This window comes from Musa acuminata, chromosome BXJ3-3 (assembly GCF_036884655.1).
Source record: "Musa acuminata AAA Group cultivar baxijiao chromosome BXJ3-3, Cavendish_Baxijiao_AAA, whole genome shotgun sequence".
Lineage (NCBI taxonomy): Eukaryota > Viridiplantae > Streptophyta > Magnoliopsida > Zingiberales > Musaceae > Musa > Musa acuminata.
This window is the reverse complement of record NC_088351.1, coordinates 26,830,900-26,857,289: the sequence shown is the minus strand read 5'-3', so window position 1 is coordinate 26,857,289 and position 26,390 is coordinate 26,830,900. Positions and strand designations below refer to the sequence as shown.

The following is a 26,390-nucleotide window of genomic DNA, read 5'->3' as shown; positions in this document are numbered from 1 at the left end:
ATTACAATTAGTCTCCAACCAAGCAAACCAAACATCCTAGACCAAAGCATACTGATTAAAGCTCCAAAAGATCTCCAGAGGGAGAACACATTATAAGTGAAAATGCAACATGATAAGAGTTCATATAAAACCACCAAAACAATGTAAGAAAAATTTTGTGAAACATGTTGCATTGAAAAAAAAAAAAAAGGGTTCTTCTAAAGTAATTCAGAATCTGAACCTCTGAAGAATGCAAGTCCCTTTTACAAAGATACGTATAAATCAGCAAGCTTCCACAATGATAAATGATGCAAAGTTAGATAACTGAGACAATCTAAAGAGCATGTTCAAACATGCAAAATGTCCTCGTATCAAAATCTGCTTCGATATAACTCAATTTGACAGCTTCTGACAAGACTGATACCTCAAGAACTCGCCAACCATTTGCAGCTGATGATAAGAACTGCATCATGTTCTTACAAGACAGAAGCTCAAACAATTAAACAGGGCCTCCCTAGGATCAACCCTTCTGCTGCAACGGAATAGGCTGCTGACCTAATTAGGGCTACTAAGTTTTGAGGGTCTCTTACCTCATCAAAAGCCACCCACAGAGTGGCTCTTTGACCCTCTGCCATGACACGGTTCACCATCTCCAACGGAGAAGCATCAAGAACCAATCCTTGATGAGGTCAGTTTTCGATTACCATATCTTGATCATGCTTCTATGACCATCAATCCTACCTTCTCCGCCATCTTCAAGATTGTTTTCCACTGCTTTCTGATGTTTCTACACTTGGAACATGAATTTTCCTTCTTTCCACCATCAATGCTGCAAAACCGCACACCATAAACGCCTCGGCCGACCACCTTTAGCACTGACGATTCGATCGCCTTTCCCCCATGTCTGCCCGCCCCAACTCTCCTGCTACTCGGCCTCTTTCCTTGGCCTACGCTGTGATTCCAGAAACCCCTTGTTATTGAGATTCCAGAAACCCCTTGTTCTTGATCTAACCCATCTAGGATCATCAGCAAGTTCCGCGTCTCCATCTTTCGCAGCAGGAAGCCACCGGACGCACGAGAATTGCTCGGTGAAATATCCCACCGATGAATGCCGCTTCTGCACCTCACGTACGAGCCGGCCCACGTCTCAGGCCCAGCTTTCTGAGGCCCTGTCTGTTAAAAGGCTTAGTTTATGAAATATTAAATTATTAGGAATTATAATTCCCAATTTAAGCATGGAAATTCCGATCGTTGATTATGAGAACATGACAATATAAAATTACCAAATAGGGATTTTGAATTGTAATTCCACATTAAATTACAAATAATTTATAGAGAAATATTAAATTGCAACGTTAGAATTAAATAAATGATGACAAAATATCAAATCATTAAATTAATAAGAATAATAAATTAATGTAATAGTATTAAATATTTAATTAATGTTAAAAATATGAAATTATAAGAAGAAAATATTAATCAACAAGGAATTATTAGATTAAAAATATGAAATTAACAGCGAGTCATAAACGATTAGATAATATAAACTAACTACCGCATACTTTTCCACCTAATGAAGCCACGCAGGGCACAGTCAATGGGCTCCTGCAAGGAGAGCTCAACGAGGACGTCCATGGCGTGATTCCGCAACTGGAAGGTTTCCAAGTGATGTGTCTTCGAAAGGAGTTCTCGAATCCCCTCCATTTATTCGTCAATGATCGAGTGACAGCAGCAAAAAGGAGAGCAAGAAAAAGAAGACATATGAGATGCCAACAACGCAGGGAAGGTTTGCAGAGATTCTGCTGTTCTTCCTTCTCTGAGGCGACTGCCTCGTCGTTTCCTCAGCTATCATATGCTACCGCAGCAGCGGACATGAATTAAGACGGAAGAAGTCCTCCTCCTACTCCTCCTCCTCCTCCTCCTCCTCCATGGAAACCAGAGGACGTCGAGGTTGATATGGGTTTATTGAGCTCTTCTTATTAGACGCCGCCTTCAGGACTGTTCGAGTTCTCGATACTGAGAGTGAGAAGCTGCGAGGAGGGCGGCGCCGATGCCCGATCCGTCATTTGCTAGCTTGATGACGACAGAAGCTGCGGCCTCGGCTCCGAGCATCTCCTCGAAGGTGGCCTGCAAGCACTCGCGGAATATGGTGTAATGCTCGTAGAGTCCACCATCCATGGCGACGACCGTCCTTGGCACGCTCTCTCCGCCCTTCACCGCCGTGTCTCGCCCGACCTTCTTCAGGATGCCGGCTACACCAGCGGCGGCCAAGCGAGCGCCACGCCTGGCGACGATGTCGCAGATCTGGACCACCACTTTTCTTGCTTTGAGAGAGGTGTTGGGGATCTGGAATTGGAGCAGAAGCAGACAGTGCTCGAGGTTGAGAGGCATCAGACATCAACCATGTCAGTCAAGGATGAAGAGAAGAATCATACCCCCAGGAGGTCCTTCAGTTTGGCACCAACAACTTTAAGATCAGGCGAGGTGTCGTGATGCATGGCTGACATGACTGGAGTCCTGCAAATCTCACATTGGATAGTTTGTGTTAGAATGAACACTGAGTTGCAATAATCTGGAAGAGAAACATAGATACATCCAATTCAGGCTCGAGAATAATGGTGTCAAGCTGCTGATCATCACAAATTCAACTATGATCCTCTGTCCAGGAAGATCAATGAAATTTTCGAATGAATTCATGCTATATATTCATTGGACACCAAAACACTTGATATTTCAAAATCGGTGTATGAGAAACATAGCTTCAAGTTCTAGTTTTATCTTCCATTTCATTCACTCCCCAAGTCAGTTAAGGTTTTTTTTTTATTCTATCATGTTGAAAGATTAAAAAAAGAAGGAAGAATAAATCATTTCAACTAGCAACTTAATATTCTCAAACAAAATATAAAAGTGCCACAATCTACAAGACAAGTTAGTAAGGATTTTGTTGGTAAGAAGAGCAGTTTGATGTCTGCTATTGGAGGCTGGGAGATGAAAAAACAGAGGGCGACAGGATACCCGAAATATGATAAATTGTAAGAAAGCCTCCACCGATATAATAATCATGAAAAGAAATAAAATTACATAAATTAGGAAGAGTTAATATATTCCAAATTTTCAGTTCTACTGAGTGATTAATCCTTACAAATCAGGGCCCTGACGGCACCTTGTAATGAGATAGGCCTAGAATAGAACAAACCAATCTGGAGGAGTTGTTAATTTTTTAGAATATTCGATCACTCACTTAGTTCATATAATCCTTGAAGGAACTTGACACGATAATTTTTTTCGGTTCCAGCAACAAAAATGTTGAGAATAATTACATGGTCAATCAATTGTAGTACATTAACCTCCAGAATAAATTAACCAGATCTGTATGCAAAATAAAAATACTATTTCTGTGAAAGCAGTTTGAAACTTACCGTAGCATGAACGGAATTTCAAGTTTTGGAGGAACACTGTCTCCGAAAAGGGAAGCTTCCTTAGCCAGCCGCAAAAGGACTCGTCGTAAAATTTCTCCCAGGTACATTCCAGAGATCAACTTTTCAAAAATCTGTCATGACAAACTATTTGAATATATAGCATCCCCACAGATGTTCACGATGAAAAGATGTCTAGCCATGTATACATCACCTGTTCACTAGGGTTCAAACTCTCATTATCTAATGCTTGATCATAGTCTGTTAAAGGAAGATGGGATGACCTAAAGTTTCCCCACTCCATGTTGATAACCTAAATAACAATACAATTCACTAACAATTTATACGATGTCAACAAGCTTTGGCAACAGGCATAAACCAGGAAGTTGGAAAAAAAATATTAGAAATAAGAATAGGGTTTCTTACCATCTCTCCTGATTTTGGCAAGAGACCGTGCCACTTAGGTATTGCGTGGGCACGCTCTACATAGGCTGCATTTGTGCCGGTGCCCAATATCACGGCAGCAACTACATCATTATCATGATATCTCCCCCCAGCTAATGTTCCAACGGTATCATTAATCTACATCATAGATATATATGTCCATCTCATCCAGATAATTGAATCCATTAAAAAAATTATCATTAATTAACATTTATGGATAAAATTATGTTTTGAACTGGAAGATGGGAAATGCGAAGAGGAGCATACCAAAGCTGATACTCGCATATCAAGACCTTGTCTTTCTATGGCCCTAGTCAATTCAGCCACCACATCTTCCCCAACCTGCCTTAAGCAACAACAAGCCATGAGGTCCCAAACTTCCTTTCACATAACATAAAATTCATATTCAAACTAACTACATGATAACCTGATGAACCATCAAAAGAAACGACCATGTCTGAATTGCTTGACATGCCATGGAGCATCAACATTTACAGGCAATTAACATTTAAGTATAATTTTTTTCACATTAGCATGACCTTGTCTGAAGTTGTGTTTAAGACATTTTAATACAAGAAAGAAGTCCTTAAAGAAATTTGACACCATAGGCATGTAAAGTTATTAGCTTCAAGAAAAAGAGATAAATGTGAAACCTAAATATGCATTGAACGATGGGACTTGGTTAATAAGGGAGTTTCTTTTGCTATCAACACAATCTAGTCGTGTCTTTACTATTACTTTTTTTGTCTTTACCAACTATTATTTTAAAATAAGTTAAGATTACACATAACCATAGACATTTGCAAAGCAACTACCTGACAGAAACCAAAATAAGAAGGAATTTTTGTTGTTGTCGTCACAATTATAGCCTAAAACATAGAAGACTAAGCATCGGTAGGGGGAAGAAAGCTTTTTTTTTCTCCCTAAAACTTACCTCAAAAGTATAACAATAATTGTTCCATTATGTAACATCATATGCAAAAAACATAAACAACAAAACTACATCTATTTGTGACTACTATGACAGCTTTGGAGAAAGCTAATCAGCACACAACAAAATCAAATATATCTTCTCAAGAGAAAAAAAAAAGCTGAGAAATTACCGTCTCATCAATATTGAAACCTTTCGTCCATTTAATTAAGGTGCCTGATGCTATAGAGGTTTGTCTCACAGGAAAAGAAAAGGTAAATCCAATTTCCCTCTGCCTACCAACAGGAAGGTGAAAATCTTCACCTTCAGATGCAACAAACTTTGCTAAAGCTGAAGCAATGAAATCAAAGAGTTCCTGAAAACAGAGAAATAATCACCTTAGATGCCCCACATACATAATATCGATAAAGAACATGACAGTCAATCATTTTACTTACATCTGAGCCTCCAACCATTAGAAGCGGTGGAATGGAGACCTCCTCAAATTCTTGCTTTAGTACATGCCTCTCCTTACCCCCCAGTTGCACACGTAGGACGCGGAAGTTGGTTCCGCCAAGGTCTAAAGCATAAAACAACCCTGTCTCCTCCCTGTGAAAGTAGTATTTGAGGAAATCAAAATGTTACTCTAGACCATAGATGAAATCTCAAAGTTGTATATCTAGTAATATACAGCAACAGGTCAAATTTCAATGCCGACCTCCATCCTTAAGGTGTGTGTTTTGTGTAGACTGATTGTCAAATGAAAATAACTTTTACATGTAACTATATAAACCGCAAATCTTAAAGTCCAAATGGCCATTCTGTTGTAATGCCTAATAGCCCATAGAACATATTTCTCTTCCGACATACTTCAAAATTCCTAAGGCTATTTCTCAACCCTCGTGCAGGTTGAAATCAAGAAATCCGCCCCAATACAACCGGCAGTCAATCTGCCCCAAGTTACGATTGAGAGTCATCCTCCTGCATGCACAAACGTGGGGATGTCGAAGACGATCCATGCAGTAACAACAAAAACATCTTCAGAGGAAAAGAGATAATTAAAGTCTCTTCAACCCTCTACCATGCCCGTCACAGGTCTAGTGAATATATGAGAGATTAGAGAGAGAAAGCTCTAAGCTGGAAATGACTAAAGGGAATCTAAGTTTTTTCTACTTTAGGTTCCAACATTCCCCCACAAAAAACTCAATTTTTTTGTCAAACAAATACATAGTTAAAACAAATAAGGAAATAAGTGAAATGAGACAAGCAAGACAACAAATAAAATAAAAGTAAAAAAAACTGAAATAAAAATTACTGGTTTTCAAAGACTTTAACCTTTTTTAGTAAGTAAGCATCCATCTGAAATGTTGTCACTAAGAATTATTTGCCTACACTTACATATACGGACAATAATATGTATACACATGTCAGAGCTCTAGATAGATACTGACTAAAATCTATATTGCTGAATCCCAGAATAAAGTTGAACTTTTTCCCCTCCAACACACTGCATGTGTTGCTCTAATGCAGTTACCATTTTAACCAAAATTCCTATGCCGACGCTTGTGCACACTTACACTGCATGTGTTGCTCTTAAGGCAGTTTATCTTTCAAATCAAAATACATGACATGATTAACAATCAAAACATTTTATCGGCTTAAACTTACACTGCACTAATTTCCGAATGCCTCTAAAGCAAAGATAGAACCAATGTTTGGCCCAATAATCCTACTATTTATATTTCCAACAAAGAACAGGCTATAAAAAAATGCAAACACCTTGCTTGAGCCAAAGTCAACTGATGCAAAATAAAATGAGCTACGGAATGAAAAATTTTGAAAAACATTATCCTGCTATTCCAATAGCATCTTCCACTATGGGATCAATCACATATTGATCAAAGTCCAGCCTAGTCATTAATCTATCCCTACCTAAATCGCCCATGTCCGTGTCAGATCAGACGCACATCACATGTACAGATGCATGACCATGATCCTCTACAGGTGATGTGGGCTCCCAAGGCATCGCCCACCACCACAGAAGTTCCCTCGACAGCACAATCTATCACTCGAAAAAATATTATTAAAAATAAAAAAAATAAAAATCTAATACAAAAAATAATGTAATGAATACTTATTTTCATTTCACCGGGAGAAAGCAAGTGGGTTATACAAAGAATTCTAGTGGTCACAAAAGGTTCCAAGGAGCTCTTCAAGAAAAGGAAGACCATAGCAAAATAGATTAACAACAACACAGGATGGTTGCAAGATGAAGAAGAGATGTAAAGAAAAGAAAACTGTAATCAAAATCGAATCTTTCATGAAACAAGCGAGAAAAAGATTATACGAAGGAAGTACAGAATCTATTCTCAAACATAGTGAAATGAAGACCACCACCCCAACACCCAAAATTTGGTATAAATATAGATAAATTAAATCGAAAAAAATGGGACCAAATAACACGCCAAAAATTTCAACAATCCATTAAAAGGTGGAGCTGATCTCGCATCAAGAAAACCCCTACCCGGTCGGGAGGTTGTTGACGTAGCTGATTAGCATCTTAAGCTTGCTCCCGCCCTCGGAGGCGAGCCCGGCGTGCATCTCCACCGCCATCGCGTCCGCCACCTGTCGCAGCTTCCCAACGGGCGTGGCGCACCGCTCCTCAAGCTCCTTCAGCAGGGCGGCGACCCGCGCCCACCTACCGGAGCTCCGCATCCGGTACCGCACGACCAGCGCCGCCACCGCGCATGCCGCCGCGGCGCACACAACCGCCGTCGTCACCGCCGCCTTCCCCATGCCCCCGCGAACGAGCTAGTAGGGCCCCAAGCCGATCCCCCGCCCTTCCCAATCGATCCAACAACCTAGGACTCCGAGCCCCGTCTTCCAAAATCCTTCTTTTGGGCGTCAAAAACGATCGAGATCACGAGACCAAGACAGGATTTTGAAGCGATCGGCAGCTGCCTTACCCTGGTTGGGATCGATTAAGGGGAGGCAAGGAGGGATCTTGGAGGCCGGCGCCAGACTCACATAGGATCAGCCATTTCTCCTGGAGGATGACGGAGAATATAGCGGGAGGAAGATAAAGCCGCATATTAACAGAGATTTATAGCTCGTTGTATTAGCATTCGTTGGGCGCATTAAAATACTCTTTTATCCCAAAATAAATAAATAAATAAATCCTCCAATTTTACCATAATGCCCTCAAATCAAGACACGTGCAATCTTAGCCGTCGATCAACCGGAAGGGAAATAAAATCACATGAATGCATACGAGCAGTTGCATGTAATATCAGGACATTTATATGATACTCGTATTCATATTTGTTCACTCTACATTTTTAATGTTTCATAACATCTGTTTAAGCTCTATTATGTAATATAGTAGTTGACATTTTCTTTAAACTCCTCTGAATAAATCCAAGTAACACTTTTTTATAAATTAAAACTAGCCATAATAATGTATTCGCAAAGACATCATTTTTTTATAAAATCATTCAATTTAGCTAGTTCCTCGAAATCATCATAAAAATATTAAGATTATAAGGAGATAATACAAGGCTATTTTTTTAAAAAAATTTTAATTTGATATGAAGTATTATATTAAGATGATACTAATTGCTTGGAGATGATAGTAGGAGGGGGGCATTTTGGTCATAGAAATTTTGTGCAGTTGATCTGGCGGGATGGCAGTTGGCGCGTGGCCGCATAGCTTCGGTGGTGACTTTGGCGGCGGGCGAAGCCAAGACGGTGGTCTTGGTCACGTGACTGGATATCGGTTCAAGAACTGAAGTCGCGCTTACAGGCACGTGACTCGGTCCACATAGCCAGCCAACACGTAGTTGGGAAAACCGCTGATGCCCCCCCCCCCCCCCCCCTCTTTTTTTTCCTCTTTTTTTTAATGCGAGAATAGGATTCTTATAACCATTATTTAATTATATATATGCCATATCAGCACCACCTGTACACCTCGATGGCGCCTCATCATCACACACCTCATCCGCTACATCAATATCGATACTTCACAATCACCTGTCATGAACAAATCAAATCGGTTTAGGTTTGATGTGTAAATGAAATCCAAACGACGAATGATAATGTTTGGAAGGGCAAACAAATATATTGTATTAAAATTTATAATAATTAATAAATTATCTTCAAAATATATAAGGATATACATGTAGAAACATTTTGTTCCGTTATTAGTTGATTTCTAACAAGAGAAAATCATATTGATATAAACGAAAAGAATTGATATTTTATTTTATTTTTAATACCATAATTTACTTGTTGACCTCGTGGCTTTAGACATAATTGTATTTTATCTTATCATCCGTAAGTAACAAGGGGAAAAGTTAGGCTACACGCAAGAAGACCACTTTTTGTGTGGGTGCTCAATGCATTAGGCCATGATTAGACCGAACCTTATCTTGATGCCCCACGACGTGTTCGACGAAACTACAGATATCCACTTGGGTCACGGATGAGGGATGGAGAGGGAGACCAGCACAAAAGTTGGTGTGTCCTCAACCCTGCAAGTGTCCGAAAGAGAACAAAGTGTGAGGCAAAGATGAGGGAGAAATGTTGGCAGCCGTTTGGGCCTCGGAAAGGATACGATTCCACAACGACGTGCATTGAGATGGAAGAGAGACGCGCTGCGGCTGACGCCATGGAATGGCTAGGATTGCTCGACGCATCTTTTGCGGCGGATTGAGCCGTGCCAGACTCAAAGTTCGGCCCTTTATATTATTGTTTTCGGGCCACACAATCCATCGACAGGTTCGAGCACCGATATGGATTGAATCCACTTTATCATACCCCTTTGTCGTCCTTGAGAATATTGGAAAAGGAGAATGCTGCAGAGAGAGATATATATGTTAGAGATTATATACTGATTCCTAACATAAACAATTTATCTTTATATCTGTTGGAGCAAAAAAAAAATAACATACGTTCTTCATCAAATTAAGTATGAGCGGAAAGATTCAAATAAAGTTTGGATATTCTCGGCCTTCAGAGTAATCTCAATCAAGAACACCATATCCCAAGATACAAATTAAAATCAGCAAAAGAACATGAGACTGAAATAAAGTCACTTTGCTCCTAAATGATTGATTTGTAACATAAACAGATTAAGCTTAAATCAAAGATTTGGGGAATTTGAGACAACCCATAGATATCATTTATGGTAAAAGATGTGCAGTAACTTAAACCTCTCGATAGATGATGCCACTGTGAAAGCAACGAGTGATAGATGCAACTGGACTTTGCATAGATATCGCTGTCTAGAAGATTGGATGGAGCGGAGACTTACCTGACCGAGGTGAAGGTGAGATGTGCATGCGAAAAGAGACCCACCTGCACAAGTGTCTGCTGATGGCACAGGAAGTCACCTTTTGTGTGCAGACACCTCATGCCTCTCAAACACAGCTACACCGAAAGCAGTGGGCCAGCCATTGTTTGAATTGGCTTTCAGTTTAAAGCATTGCTTGATTTGGACATTTTTGTTGTCGTTCCTGTTTGAACAGCAGAACAAAGAACTCAAAGTATGCTTTACTAGAACTAAGTTAGCCAATTAGGAATTATTTCCTGGGTAGCATGTCGTTTGGTGAAGTAGAACACAAGCAGAGTAGCTGCTTCAGGAGAGAAAGAAGGCTCACACAGATGTAAGATTGGCCAAGGAATTATTTACACAGCATCTCACTAGTAAAATTATAGCAATAGTGGAGAATGGCAAGTTACTATCATGTTTGAATTAAAAGATGTATAAACATATTTTAAAAAAAAATCTTTTTATATTCTTACCATCATAACATTAAACTGACAAGGGTACTAGTGTCATTTACAATTTCAATATCTCTAACTTTTGCCATTTCTACACAACCTCCAATCTACCATTCCAAACAAGAAGGGTGAACTATTGATTCTTCATAATGCTAAGCTGAAGAAACAGCTAGAGTTATAGTGAGTGGTCAATCATCTAAAGTAGGATTCACTTTGACAGAATATTTTCATCGTTACAAGCATACCTAGAATATTATGATCACACGATAGAAGCAACGTAGGAAAGAACTAGGACTGAAGGAAATCATTACTCGTGATGCCAGATTTCTAATTATTCTGGCGCAATGGCGGCTTATTGGCTTCCCTGAAACCCCTTGCATCTTCTCTCCCCTGTGTACTAAGTTCTTCAGTTAAGGTGGTAAAACACCAACACATTTGAAGCAAACCAAAGCACTCTCCTTTCAGGTGATGACAATAGTTTTCCATTATATTGAGCAATGCTTCAATCAGCAAGCTGTAACTAAACGAATGGAGTTGACAACAATAAACTTAAATGAACACTCCCCTTTCATTCCATACTGAATACAAAAAATGTACTGTACTTGATGGTAATGCATGCATGTTAAAACATTTACATAGTAATTTGATTAAATAATACCAGAAAAAAGATCTATGCTCAATGATAAGGCATGCATGAGGGAGCAAATACACAAGCAAATACAGCAAAATTGGTTGCATGTTTTTGAAGGCAACTGACAGGTATTACCAGAAATTTTAAGCTAATATGTCTTTGCCGATGTGTACATACTGATGAAATAGCAACCCTTGAATTTTAAAGTATAAGCCAATTTGTTGTTATAAGAGGGGAGGATGAACATTCACCAACAAATGGATAAACAGAGGATGAAAAAACATCGATAGACGGATTAAATGCTTTAATAGATGCTAAAGACACAAGAATTTTTTTCTTGAAATTAAGCAAAGACAGCAAAAAATAAGCTTCGGTCTAATGCAAAAAAAAATGAATCATGGATGTTAACCCTTGCTGGGACACCAACTATAGATAAGCATGTGTTTATCCTTCTTCCTTCTTCCGTATGTCAACACAAGAAACATCAAGATGTTCATGACAACTTAATAGATCACCAGAAGAAAATATTGATACCATGTAAAACACAAACATCACGACATGCAGTAGAGATAAAAAAAAAGTTCTACCCTATGTTTACTCGGGCCCTGAGTCATCTTTCCTAACATGCCACAGGAAAATGGCTTATGAATTTGCTATGAGGTGCCAGTGAAAAAAATCACATGTTCACAAACTAACCATGAGTATTAGCTGAGATGAAAAATGTTAAACTAGAGAAGACAAAAGAAGAAACCATAGAACTAATACAACAGGTAGTAAAGTGAACGAAAATGGGAGGAGAATCAGAAAATGAGCTTGACTAATTTTAGCGCGATGCCATGATCATTCTCGATTTTTCCTATGTGTTGGATGTTTGAAGATAGACGTATAGCATGTAAATTCCTGTTGTTACATGATTCTTGAAGCCAATTACTGCAATGGTGTCTGTGAGATCAAATAGTGGAGAATTACTGCAATAAAGGAAGGCTCGTGATGTTGCATATAGCTTGGGATAGTTAATCAGAAAGGAATCTTGTTGGACATTGCCTAGCCATTGGAATGTTATGGACATTCAGATCTAAATTAAAGGAGCAAAAATCTACAAGGGTTTACATGCTTTAACAAAGATAATAACTGAGATGTTACCGATGCATCAAATTACTACTAAAGTCATTCTTGATTAAAAGAAGGTTTTACTTTGCGTAGGATGTAATCACAGAAAATAAGAGGGGATGAGCGACTAAAGAGTACAGGCAAATGAAAAAGTGTGACACTTGTTTACATCTTCTTGTAGGAACCATTCTTCCATATTGAGGATCAAAGGCCTCGATGCAGCTGAGTCATTCTCAAAGTGTAACCATTATTATAGGTAATAAAGCGGACCATCAGTAACCTATTTCTCATCTATGTTAAAGATTTTGCCTCGTCGTGTGCCCTATTCTAGTCGGTTAAACGCCAAAATTAATAATCTATTTGTCAGACGTTGCCTTGTCATAGCCAGTTCGATATGAATCTCCTTAGCATCAATTGTTATTTCTATCATCCGCCTGCATTCTACTTGAGACCAATTTTCATCGAATGCAAAATTATGTTGAACTAATACTTTGAATTACACATGATAATTTCTTAAAGGTGTTCAGCACAAGTAGCTCTCCTTCTCGACCATGTCATGATTCCCAATTCTTTAGAGACAAGCAAAATCTAAATTAAGAAAACAGAAACTCTAATTTTCGTGAGTATTTTTATCAGTTACCTACTTTTCACTGGCAAAAGGTAAAGAAAAGAAACAAAAAAAAGAACAGTCTAACATAGCAAAAAAGCAAAATCTCAAATGTAAAAGCTAGTCGATTCTGGAGGATATATCTAATAAACCCTAATACATCTACATCACTGTTAAGCCAAATAAATTCTCAACATTGCAGTTGCAGGAAGAAAACACAACAAAATTGAAGAAAAAGACCATAGCTGCATACTCTACGCGATCAGAAACACAATTTCTCAAAGAAAAAAAAACAAGCTTAAACATATTCCTGATACAAAAGGTCACTTAATCATGTTATAGTTATCCAGCCCAGATAAGAGCAAAACACAATAAGAAGATACAACGATTTAATGTATTACTTTTGACCTACTACAGGTCCTCATATAAGTAATTCATGGCAGTCTGACAGCATATGTAGATAAGAAGAAGAAACAGAAGCGGATGATAGCTGGAAGAGAGCCAGTTACTTGTTACGATGTAGCATCAGAAGCAACAAGATGAAGGTGAGAGAAGAGAGAAGGGGCACAACCAAGGAGGTCAGATGATGTAGTCGGACCACTCCTGGATGAAGGATGTGTGATCCATGGATTCGCTGGGCAGGTCGTCGTGCCTGGCGGGCTTGTCCTTCCCCCCGACGAGTCGGGCGGGGTTCCCAACGGCGGTGGTCCTGGGGGGCACGTCGATCAGCACGACGGATCCGGCCCCGATCTTGGCCCCCTCGCCGATGCGGATGTTCCCGAGGATGGTGGCGCCAGCACCGATGAGGACGCCGTCCCCGATCTTGGGGTGGCGGTCCCCGACGGCCTTGCCGGTGCCGCCGAGGGTGACGTGGTGGAGGATGGAAACGTTGTTGCCGATGACGGCGGTCTCGCCGACGACGACGCCGGTGGCGTGGTCGAGGAGGATGCCCTTGCCGATGCGGGCGGCGGGGTGGATGTCGACGGCGAAGACGTCGGCGATGCGGGACTGGAGGGCGAGGGCGAGGGGGCGGCGGTTCTGGGTCCAGAGGTGGTGGGACACGCGGTGAGCCTGGACGGCGAGGAAACCCTTGTAGTTGAGGAGGCAGTGGGAGAAGGAGGCGCAGGCGGGGTCGCGGTGACGGACGGCGAGGAGGTCGGCGACAACAGCGGAGATGAGGGAGGGAGAGGAGGAGAAGGAGTGGAGGACGAGGTCGTAGAGGAGGGTGGAGAGGAGGGTGGAGGAGCAGAGCTTGTTGGCGAGGTGGAAGGCGAGGGAGCGGGCCAGGGAGGGGTGCGACAGCACCGTCGCGTACAGGAAGCTCGCTAGCGCTGGCTCCGAATCCGCGTCCCGGTGCGCCTCCGCCTTGATCTGCGCCCACACCCACGACTCCTCCGTCTCCGACTCCGGCGGTGGGTATGTCGGCACCATCGCGGCCGTAGGGCCAACGCCGTTCTGGTTCACCTGGCCCGCCGGCATCTCTCTCTCTCTCTCTCTCTCTTCTCTCTATGCGAGTATCGTGATGGCAAAGCCAGAGGAGGAGAAGGCGGCGGCGGCGGCAGAGGACAAATGTGCGTGTATGACCTTCAAGTTGTGTGGTGGCAGTCTCTGGAACGATAACAGGTAATATAAAAATCTACATTTATAAAATAATAATAAATACGCAACACACTTACGTGAAATGGTAGGAAGCCTTTTGTTGAACAATTCAGAAAATGGGCGAGAAAAGTCTTTTTATTAACCCATTTTCCGGATTTTTCAAAGGGGTGCATCACCTTTTCTTAATATCGGAATATCTCTTTTTTTAAATGAATAAATGGGTCCATGGATTTTGACAATATTTTTTTTATAATAATTTTAAAAAAAATATATATTATAAATATCTTTAAAAATATTATAATTAATATGAAAGTCTTGTTCTGGTTCTAAAATAATAATGATACATATCTAAAATTATAATTTTTATATAAGCTGGTTTATACTAAATTTTGAGTCCATTTATTTCAGTTATAATATTTTTGAATATATTTATAATATTTTAATAAAAATATCATAATATTATAATTAATATAGAAGTCTATGTATTTGTTTGTTCTTATTCCTAAATCAATAAGGATAGTTATTTGAGACTTCATTTTGCATATAGGTTGATTGCTATTAGGTTTTGAGTCCATTTACGTTAGTAATAATATTTTTGAATAAGTTTACTGTGTCCTAGCAGAGGTACTAAGATAATATAAATATATTTAAAAACACTATAATTGAAATATAAGTCTTTTTATTTGGTCATTCTTATTATTAAACTGATATAGATAATTATTTGAAATCTTATATATATATATATATATAACTTGGTTTCTATTAAATTTTCGATCAATTTGTCACAGCTACAATGTTTTTAAATATAGTATTTTTGGTTAAAATATTATAATTAATAATATAAATCTTATACCTAAAAAATTAGATAAATCCAATTTACGAGATAAATCATGCCGAGAGGGCACTTGAAAAGGTTGAGGTACTCCGTAAAAAATTTGAAAACAGACATCCCTCTCTCAAAAAAAAATTTAAGAAAAAAAGTGATTTTTTTTTTAGAAAATCACTTTAAAAAATTTTCTCTCGTTTATTTCTTTTATGGATTAGTTGGGCGATTGCAATTACCAAAATTTATATTGTGCTAGCCATAGAGTTTATGACAGATTATTAGGCAGTTAGATATGAGTGAAACCAAAAGTAAATTATATTATATATTTTTTTAAATATATAAACATGGCAAATTAGTTAAGCTGTTTGCCACCAATCACATGTGCATAAAAGATTTTCAATTCCATATAATTTAATTATTCAATTCCATATAATCAATGATCTTAATTTTGTCTCAAAATTCAATTAGTTTGTGATATGAATAATACGTAGTTATAAGGTATACTTTGGGCCTCGGTCAATCACAATCGATGTCACGCCACATCATAGCCAACTCAGTAAGAGAAACACCCCCACGCGTCGAGCCAGCAACTGTATCAAGATGCCACTCAGTATGTCCCATCCCGGTAAGCCTGGGACAGTGCCGCATGGCGTCGTTCTGCACGTCCCGGGATGACGGCCGCACAAAGGTACCATCTCATTCCTCGACGATCGATCATCATGCCAAACCCGCATACGATCGACCCTCGTATAGTAGTATAAAAGCCCCTGATCGGCATCCGACCAAAGGAGAAAAAAAAGGAGGCAGAAAGTAGAACCCCACACTGGCTTACTTGTCGAGGGGCCACAATCGATAATGACCCAACGGGGCCTTTTGTGTAGGAAAATGGCAACGTCCGAGGCGAGGCCATCCCGATCGATATAGGCGTCCTTCATACGAACGCGCCAATCAGCATCCCGACGAAGAAACGTCAATATTGCGATGCCAACACACCAATTGAAGGGCTTGACTGACTTCGGCATCCAGATAAGCCGACCGAAGACTCCCGACATCGCCCCGTGGACTAGGCTGTGCTGACTCATCAGCCATGGCTTATCAGTTCACCAATATTTTTGGCACTAGAAGGAGGGACATGTTGCAGGAGAATCACGTAGGATCTCTCCTAGAGGAAGAACCATCAACCGGTCACCCCTTTGTTGGGCCCGGAGATCAACCCCTCCCCATCCTCAGAGACGAGAGAATCCCGGCCTCGATGCCATATTGCTACTAGCACCTGTTCAATGACCCAGGGTTGTCACCCCCCGGGCTTACCACGGGACCCTCGGTCGTCTCGCCCGAAGCATTCCTCGGCCTAACCAAGCAAGTGCAGGTGATGGCGGGAATGATGTAGACGATCGTCCCACTCATTCCTCAGATCATCCGACTAGTGGCTCCCCCGATTGACCCGATATGACAAAGATCGAGCAGGGAGCAAGTTGGGACGGGAGAAGCCCGAGAGTAAATAATAGACCCGAGAGGCTTGCCCGAGAAGAGCATACCCGCACCCTGATGGATCACTCCGCCCCTCTCTGAGCCTGATACCATATCGTCCGACTCGACGGATGACTCGTTCAGGATCCAACTATCCTGGGTCAACCAATGCCTGGACGAGTTCTAGTGCGAGTTCCAGAAGTCACGGGGCGAGACGGGCGAAGGTAGCTCAGGCGGATCCCCTTTTACTCCAGAAATATAGGACAAGCCTATACCCCTCAACTTCAGGCTGCAGGGACTGGAGACGTACGACGGTGGCTCTGATCCCACAGAACACATCGCCGTGTTTTGGGCTCAGATGGCCCTCTATGGCACCTCCGATGCACTGATGTGTCGGGCATTGCCGACCACCTTTAGGGGACCGACACGAGCGTGGTTCAGCCGGCTACGCCCGTACTCGATCTTGTCTTTCGACCAGCTCGCCAAGGAGTTCGAGCAGAATTTCCTTACCAGCATGCATCCCAGACCTTCCATGGCCACTTTGCTCGCGTTATCCTAGTGCGAAAATAAGTCGCTCTCTCAGTTTGTGGCACGTTTCGCTACTAAAATCCTAGGATTCCTGGATGCTCATCCTTCTTTAATCATGTAGGCATTTCTGATGGGTTTGAAGCCTTCAAGGTTCTTCTAGCCATTGATCGAGAAGCCACCATCAACCATCCTCGAGATGCTCCAGCGCGCCAACTAGTACATCGCCGCCGAAGCTCTGGTAGCGGGAAAGCGCATGGGCGAGAAGAGGCCAAGGGTAGAATAATCCCGAGGAACGACCTCAGTAGCCCTAGGGCAACCCCGCCGGAGGCCCGACCGACAAGAGTTGCTGCTCCCGAGGCCCTTGCCTCTCCCTCTAAATGCATCTCATACCGAGATCTTCCTCTAAATCAGGGAGAAGGACCTCTTGCGATAGCCCAACCCCATGAAAGCTACTCACAAAAATCGGTCAAAATATTACAGGTTCCACCGAGACTACAACCATGACATGGAAGACTGCCGTGACCTCCAGAATCAAATCGAGGACCTGATCCGAAGAGGTCACCTCAGGTGCTATCTCAAGGAACCTCGGGAAGCAACTCCGCGCCCCAAGGGACCCGCCGAAAGGCAGATCGACGTCATCTCTGGAGGACCGGCTACCGGTGACAGCAACTCCACGGCAAGGAAGGCCTATGCCTGGAGCACGGTCGAGAAACGTCCCCGACCCGAGCTCGAGCCCGAAATCACTTTCAGAGCTGAAGAGGTTGAGCGTTCCCATCACAATGATGCTCTGGCGATCTCCATCCGGATGGCCAACGCTTGGGTCAAAAGAGTAATGGCCGACACCTTAACGCCTTCAAGAAGCTCGGCTTAACCAACGAGGACCTCACCCCCATGGCGTCTGCACTTACCGGGTTCATCGGGGATTCTATCTCCCTGCTCGGAACCACCATCATCCATATCACCATCGGGGAAGAGCCGAGAGCCAAGACAATAATGACCACCTTCATGATAGTCGATCTGCCCTTGGCCTATAACGTCATCCTCAGCCGACCAACACTCAACAAGTTGAAAGCAGTAGTGTCCACCTACCACCGGGCCATTAAGTTTCCAACTTCGGTAGGGATCGGGGAGTCCCGAAGTGACCCAGGAGAATCGAGGCGATGCTATCTTACAGCAGTTACTCTCCCGGAGAAGTCACGCCCCCGTCAAGTCCTAGATCCCCGAGAATGAGCTATAGTGTCAAGGCGTCTAAGCCTCCCGAGCAACTCACCGAGGTACTCTTGAAAAGGAACCGCCCCGATTTGACCGTAAAAATCAGGATGGCACTCCCTAAAGTAAATCAACTCTAGCTCATAGACTTCCTGAGAGAGAATGCCGATGTATTTGCATGGTCCTCCAAGGAGATGCCCGGGATTGGCCTAGACGTGACCCAGCACCAGCTCAAAATCGACCCCGAGGCTAGGCCAGTGAAGTAAAGGCCAAGGAAGTTCGCCCCTAACTGATAGAAGGCGATCGGCGATGAGGTCGACTGCCTTAAAGAGGTAGGGTTTATTACCGAGGTAAAATACCCTCGGTGGCCGTCAAATATAGTCCTCGTTAAGAAACCAAATGGAAGCTGGAGGATGTGTGTTGATTACACCGATCTCAACCGGGCATGCCCCAAAGACTACTATCTACTCCCGAGAATCGATCGGTTGGTCAATGTCACTGTAGGCGAACTTCTTACATTTGTGGATGCATTCTTGGGCTACAACCAAATCCGAATGGCGCTGCAAGACCAACAGAACACGGCCTTCATCACCGACAAAGGAGTATATTACTACAAAGTGATGCCTTTCGGCCTGAAAAACGTCGGGGCAACTTACCAAAGAAAGGACGACCAGATGTTCAAGTAATAGCTCGGGAGAAACATAGCAGTATATGTGGATGACATGATTGTGAAGAGCAAGACTACAAGCACACACCTGGCCGACCTGGCAGAGATATTCTAAATGCTCAGACGATTCAACATGCGCCTGAATCCAGCAAAGTGCGTCTTCGGGGTCAGCTCGGGAAAATTCCTTGGTTTCGTTATCCACCAGAGAGGAATCGATGCCAACCCAGAAAAGGTTCAGGCCATAACCGAGATGCACCCCCCCCGCATGATCAAGGGGTTGCAGTGCCTCGCCAAAAAGTTGGCGACACTCACCAGGTTCATATTGCGATCAGGCGATAAGTGCCTCCCCTTCTTCTATGCTCTACGGTAGGCCGACAATTTTACATGGACCCCGGAATGTGAGGAAGCCTTCGAAAAGTTAAAGGCATGCCTCGCTTGCTTGCCTCGACTCACCTCACCCGAGCCGGGCGAAACCCTCGGTCTCTATCTAGCGACCTCGGCACGGGCGGTTAGCTTGGTGTTGGTTCGAGAAACACCACCAACGCAACAACTTGTCTATTATGTCAGCAACATCCTTGTTGGCCTGAGGTGCGGTATTCTTCGATCGAGAAGCTAGTCCTCGCACTAATGAAGATGGTCCAAAAGTTGCGACCATATTTCCAAGCTCACACAATCAAAGTGATTACTAACGAACCATTGCAGCAAATCCTTTCCAAATTCGATGTATCGGGTTGAATGCTGCGGTGGTCGGTCGAACTCGGCGAATTCAACATCCAGTATTCCCTAGAGCCGCCATCAAAGCTCAGGTACTGGCTGACTTCATCTTCGAGTTAACTCCTGAAGATCATGCTATTAGATAGGAGAACAACGAGAGCTCATGGACCCTACATGTGGATGGCTCGGCCACTACCGAAGCAGCCTGGGTCGGATTTATCCTCGAGGGCCCATCCGGAGAAACCTACGAGAGATCGCTCCGATTACAATTCTGGGCCACCAACAATGAGGCCGAGTACGAGGCGCTACTTCATGGCTTGTGCCTCGCCCTGGAGATGCACGCGAGCAACCTCAAAGTCTTCAGTGACTCCCAACTGGTGATGGAACATGTCAACGGGAGCTACGAAGCTCAGGATCCAAAAATGGCATTATATCTAACATAAGCGAAAAGGTTTGCCCATCACTTCAATCGCCTCTCAATCACTGGAGTACCTCGGGCGCAAAACACGTGGGCCAATGCTTGGCAAGATCGACATCCGCTCGTAGCCTAGCAGCAACCCTGATAACTGAATCTGTAACAACACCGACAGTACCAACTCATGAGGTCACCGAGACAGAAGCCTCGCCAAACTGGGTGGAAGAGATCCTCCACTTCAAGAAGGACAGGATGAATCCTGATGACCCGATGGTGGCAAAATGACTAAGGTGAACCCAAGCCTAGTGCTGTGTGGTCAGCGAAAAGTTGTACCACAGGGCTTTCTCTCAACCTCTCTTGCGTTGTCTCGCACCACCCGAAGTTGAAATGGTCCTTGCCGAACTCCACGAGGGGATTTGTGGGGAGTACATTGGGAGACGAACCTTGGCCTTCAAGACCCTCAAACAGGGGTACTACTGGCCAACTATGTGCCAAGACACTATATCATATGTGCAGCAGTGCCAATAGTGTCAAGTGAATGCCCGACTACACAACCAGCCAGCAGTGCCTCTTACCCCGATGGACGTGGCCTGGCCCTTCGCCCAATGGGGACTCGACCTCCTCGGGCCTTTTCCTCCAGCTTCGGGACAACGACGCTTCCATATAGTCAAGGTCGACTACTTCACGAAGGGGGTCGAAGCCGAGCTCTTAGCCTCCATCATAGAGAAACAAGTTCAAAGCTTCATGTGGAAGAATATTATTACCCGATTCGGGATCTTGAGGGTTATCATCACCGACAACGGGGCTTAATTCAACAATGCCAAGTTCAAGGCCTATTACCAGTCGTATAGGATACAATTGAAGTTTAGCTTGGTGGCGCACCCCTAAACTAATGGCCAGACCAAAGTGATGAACCGGGCGATTCTGGAGGGCCTCAAGAAGAGGGTCTCAAGCGCGCACGAAGCCTGGGTGGACGAGCTCTCTAACGTCCTATAGGTGATGTGGATAACTCCTAAAATTGCCTCGGGGGAGTCTCCATTTAGCCTGGCATTCGCGACAGAAGCAATCCTCCCCCCTGAGATGGTGTTCCCGACCCTACGCACCTCAAACTATAAACAAGAGGACTCTGAGGAGGGCCTACGAGCAAACCTAGATCTCCTTGAAGAAAGAAGAGCCAAGGCACACCTATGTATCTTCGCATACAAGAAGGCTACAACTCGGATATACAACCATAAGATTCGTCTACGACCGATCAAGGTCAGGGACCTAGTCCTTCAAAAGGCAAAAGTGAGCGACCCAACCCGAGCGAGAGGAAAACTCACACTTAATTAGGAAGGCCACTATCGGGTCTACGATGTGGTCCGAGAGGGGACCTTTCGACTCAAGACTATAGAGGGAAACCCTTTGCCGAGGACGTGGAATGTAGTGAACTTAAAGAAGTTCTACCCATGAAGAAAGTAAGTCGAGGTATGGGAAAGACATGTGTTATTAAGAAACATACACATCCACAATCGAAAAAGACAAGTTAGAATTCCAAAACAAAAGTTTCTTTATTAATGAAAAAGAAGTACGTGTTGTGATCGAGTGATACAGTTTTAAAATTCGACCCGACCAAAGCAAAAGAAAAAAGAAATAATACCTTTTAGTTCAGAGGAGGAGTCTTGGGCCCGTCATCGAAGGGGACGCTCGCCGGCATGTCGACGTTCTGATCCTCCGGCTAGTCAGCAAATGGGTCCGACTCCAATTCCAGGTCCGGGTACTTCGCTCAAAAACGAGCATAAGCCACCCGATACCCAAACTCATATGTCACCCGCCAAGACCTTACCAGGCCGCGTTCGAACCTGACGGATGCCTTGTACTCAGCGATCGCCCCCTTGATCTTCTCGGGCAGCACCAGTCGCTCCTCCTTCAGGACCTCTTCGGCGGCCCAAGCCAAAGACTTGGCGGACTCGACGTCGTGGGAGAGGGTCAACAACTCATCGTCTAGCATCTGGATGCAGGATCGACTTTCCTCCAGCTCGGCCTTCAGACGGTTCACTTCCTCATCCAAAGCCGAGGCGCGTTGTTTGGCTACAACCACGGCCTCAAGTCCAGATCCGCTCCTCAGCTCCAGATTCTCCAAACAAAGAGCGGCATAGACATCCAACTGATGTCTGATCACCCGCCCTGCATCGAGGACCCGGTCGATCAACGCCATGGTGTAGTGCTGACCCTGCACAAAGATCGACATTAGGACCCACGCAAAGAAGGAAGAATCAAATGAGGAAGGAGCACCACCGCTTACCTAGACAAATGACTTGGTCGCCCGATCCACCAGCACCTCCGAGGAGGAGCAATAAAGCTCCTTCGCCATCGTCGGGTGGAGCGCCCCCCGGATAAACTCCTGGGTGATCGGCCTATCGCTCTAGATTCGACTATCGGCCTTGAGGTTCGCCCACCTAGAGGCGTATGGGGTTCCCAGCTCCCTAGAAGGAAGGTCGGTCATGCTCAGGGTCTTGTATTGCTCGCCTTCGGCCCGTGATCGGACTCGACACGGGTCCTGCATCGACTTCGGGCACACCGAAGGCCTTCTCAAGGGGTCGCTACCAGATAATTCGGCCACCCCCTTTCCTCTCGCACCCCCCGAGCCGTCACCTAGGGGAGCAGCCTTGGACGACTCTGGAACAGCACCCTCGTGAGCACCCGAGCTTACGTATGTCTTCCACACTGCAGTCTTCGCCTTCTTTTGAGGGTGACCCACCTCTGGAGTCCCCAATGTCCTCTTCGATGTGCCCTTTTATAGGGAACACCCAGCTCTAGAACCCTCGCCACCTCGAGGTGGTGGCACGACGGCCTTGGCGTGAGGCATCCTCTTCACCGACTAGAGGTCCACCATTTCTACAAGCAAAAACTCGGTCGATTAAGCCAGCTCGGGACGAGCGGACGATCCATAATATTCAAATAACCATACCCTTAGTGGTTGGGCTTAGTCCCGCCTCGACCAACCACTCCTCGGTTATCTCCCTGATTGCCCGAGAAGAGGACAAGATGCCCCTCAACTGGTTCACGTCCGCTATCTCTCCAACAGAAAGCAACAGGGGGACGTTGTCGATGGTTCGGGAAGTCCATCCAATAATAAAATCCTACCCCTGACTACAATTGACGAAGAAGAAGCGACTCTTCCAACCTTTGTTGTTAGAAGGAGCACCGCTAATCTTAAAGCCGCTACGGGCGGTCAAGTAATACCCGCCTCACCCTCTACACAAACAGAAGTAGGCCAGGAAAAGGGTCCTGGACGGCTCTATCTGTTGGGAAATCTTGGGGGCAACATCACATGTGCAGCAAAAGAATAAGAAAACAAAATCCACAATTTCCCAAAAAGATGTTCGTCGTCGTGCGAAGATTGGTGCATAAAAATCCGCGAAATAAATTGTGTATAGAATAGATTGTGTTACCTAGAGAGATCGTATATCCTTGTTTCCTTGTAGATCTCTAGGAGAGGGTGAAGGAGGTCAAGCGTCCTCCTCTTTAGCGGTGATCCACATAACAGGGCTACGATGACACTCCTCAAAACTCTAGGCCTGCTCTAAGGTGGAGAGGGGGGAGGATAATATGAGAGGCAAGTAAAGGCTCTAGTCTACGAACTATTGAATCCCTCCTATTTATAGAAGTCCCCTGTCAAACCCTAATGGATCCTCTCCTAGTGGGTATTAGATCTGCATCCAATTACCTAAGCCTTTTAGATTAGTGGATCTCTATCCAATAATCTCTCATGGGCTCTTATTGGATCTCGTTCATGGGATCCAATAACTCAGGGGCTTATTGGATATCCAATAAGATAGGGGCTCCAATGGATATCTCATATCCGAACCTCTACTCATCGCAATGCCTACCATATGTGTGTGACCCTCTAGGCCCAATATCGAGCTGGCCATAAGTTATACCTGTCAGAACTCCTTATAACTTAGTGAATTATTATCTCTATAATAATTCACTCGACTCATCGACTACGGACGTACTAGGCCACTACGTCGTAGTCCCTAGATGATACAGAGGAATCCAATCCATTAGACATGTCTTTCCTTAGTTACCATATACCTATAGTCCCTCATCCATCTAATATCATAGAGACCGTATATTGGACATGGTGTTGTCAGACCCATACGGTTTCTTCTCGAGTCTTACTCTAATTGGATTTTCTCGGAGAACTCTTTCTCTCTCAATCCGAATGACCCTGGCTAGGGATTTATCTGAGCAAGAATACATGGGATATTCTTCTCATGATGCCGAGAGTGGATGATCCTCTATCGACACTCAATAGCCCTCATAAGGTCGATTGCTACTCTCAATGACCAGCTGTACTAGATCTGGGACATCCAAACCTATAAGTCTGGTATCAAAGAGTGGAGCACTCATACAGGATATCCTTGGTGTTTCAAGTCTAAAGACCAGATACACCACTAGGACTACGGAATCGTTGTTTGACAATAAGGCATCATCAACCATCCAGCATTCCGTAAACGGATCAATCAGTAAACTCATTCTCCAATGAGCACCTGTACTGTATCTCTAGTATCCCTACACGAGTAGCTATGAGACCAACTGTATCCATCATATTGATGGATATATAGCATACCAATTTGTCCCGTTATCATGATGTCCCTCTCGAGTAACCTATGATCAGGATTATTTAGGATTTGTGTTTAAATGTGAATCGATCTCATTATTGTGATCTCATCACGATCTGATTCCTATTGCACAGATCCAAGGACATCACAATATATACATGCATATATGCAATAGTTAATATAAAGTGATAAATGTCAAAATGTAATAAGTAAAAAGATTCTGTGTCAAGTTACATGTGCCATCACTCACGTGATTGGCTTGTTGAGCACCTATGACTAGCAATCTCCCACTTGACCTAAAGCCAATTATCTATGTGTCTGATCCCCATCAAACCCCTATGATGCTCAAAGATAATCTGAGACAACGACTTTATCAGTGGATCTACAATGTTATCTTCGGATGGAAATCTTTCCACTGCTACATATCCTCGGGTTACGATCTCTCTGATCAGATGGAACCTCCTCAGAACATGTTTAGATTTCTGATAAGACCTGGGTTTCTTCGCTTGAGTAATCACCTTGTTGTTGTTGCAATATAAGGAAATCAGCTTCTCACTACCCGGCACGACTCCCAGATCTGTGATGAACTTCTTCACCATACTCCCTCCTTTGCTGCATCTGCTACAGCAATGTACTCTGCCTCTATGGTCGAGTTAGCAGTAGTATCTTGCTTGGAACTCTTCCAGCATACTATTCCTCCATTCAAGGTGTACACATACCCTGAATTTGACTTGCTATCATCGACATCAGACTGAAAACTTGAGTCCGTGTAGCCTTCAACCCTGAGGCTACTATCTCCATATACTAGTAAAAGATCCTTAGTCATTCTCAAGTACTTAAGGATACACTTTACTACTTTCCAGTGCTCCAAGCCTGGATCCGCATGATACCTGCCCATGACACTCAGAGCATGCGCTATAACAGGCCTAGTACATAGCATGGCATACATGATAGACCCTATCGCTAAGCCATAAGGTATCATATCTATGTTCACCCTTTCTTCTGGAGTCTTTGGGGACATACTCCTAGAAAGCGATATCCCATGTCTCATCGGTATGAGACTTCTCTTGGAATTTTCTATGCCAAACCTTTTGATAATGGTTTTTATGTACTTGGAAAGATTTGTACAACATATAGAGGGACGGTCGAAGACTTAATAGTCTCATTGTAGTTAGGTTGGTGGCCGCTTTAGGCTTGTAAATAAATATTGTGTCATGTGGACATGTGTGAGAGATTGTCGGTCTATAATGGACCATTTTACCCTTTATTGTGCAACTATTCAGAGCTTGTAAAACTTGTTTGTAATTTGCATTGTCTATGAAGTGTTTTCGGAGATGTTTGATTGTGGATCCCGAGTGAGGCGTTCTCTCTTTTGTTGGTCCTAAGGGACAATGGGAGGCTTCGGAGATGTTGACCTTTGTGGACAGACACACAAGGGTGTCGCACGACTTAGGCAAAACCAGCTAAGTCCGTGACA

At 43.6% G+C, this 26,390-nt stretch overlaps 2 protein-coding genes across 2 annotated transcripts; both read right to left on the bottom strand.

Annotated features, from left to right (window-relative positions):
* Positions 1–1,650: 1,650 nt before the first annotated feature.
* LOC135633117 (hexokinase-2-like) lies at positions 1,651–7,851 on the bottom strand. Its single transcript, XM_065142227.1, has 9 exons — positions 7,274–7,851; positions 5,208–5,358; positions 4,943–5,125; positions 4,107–4,181; positions 3,822–3,977; positions 3,610–3,708; positions 3,399–3,529; positions 2,415–2,496; positions 1,651–2,325 (listed from the first exon to the last, which is right to left on the bottom strand). Exons 1-9 carry the CDS (start codon positions 7,543–7,545, stop codon positions 1,972–1,974), a joined length of 1,503 nt encoding a protein of 500 aa, XP_064998299.1. The 5' UTR covers positions 7,546–7,851; the 3' UTR covers positions 1,651–1,971.
* A 5,338-nt stretch (positions 7,852–13,189) lies between these two features.
* On the bottom strand, positions 13,190–14,483 carry LOC103978459 (probable serine acetyltransferase 1). The gene has a single exon (XM_009394250.3). It carries the CDS (start codon positions 14,355–14,357, stop codon positions 13,458–13,460), a length of 900 nt encoding a protein of 299 aa, XP_009392525.2. The 5' UTR covers positions 14,358–14,483; the 3' UTR covers positions 13,190–13,457.
* Positions 14,484–26,390: the final 11,907 nt, after the last annotated feature.

Bases quoted from the DNA above. Each gene is read 5' to 3' on its own strand.
- LOC135633117 (XM_065142227.1), bottom strand. From the start codon at position 7,545: ATGGGGAAGGCGGCGGTGACGACGGCGGTTGTGTGCGCCGCGGCGGCA. The intron at 3,709-3,821 runs GTAAGAAACCCT...ATTGTTATTTAG, and splicing joins TGCCAAAATCAGGAGAGATG to GTTATCAACATGGAGTGGGG. The intron at 2,326-2,414 runs GTATGATTCTTC...CTCCAATTCCAG, and splicing joins AACTGAAGGACCTCCTGGGG to ATCCCCAACACCTCTCTCAA.
- LOC103978459 (XM_009394250.3), bottom strand. From the start codon at position 14,357: ATGCCGGCGGGCCAGGTGAACCAGAACGGCGTTGGCCCTACGGCCGCG.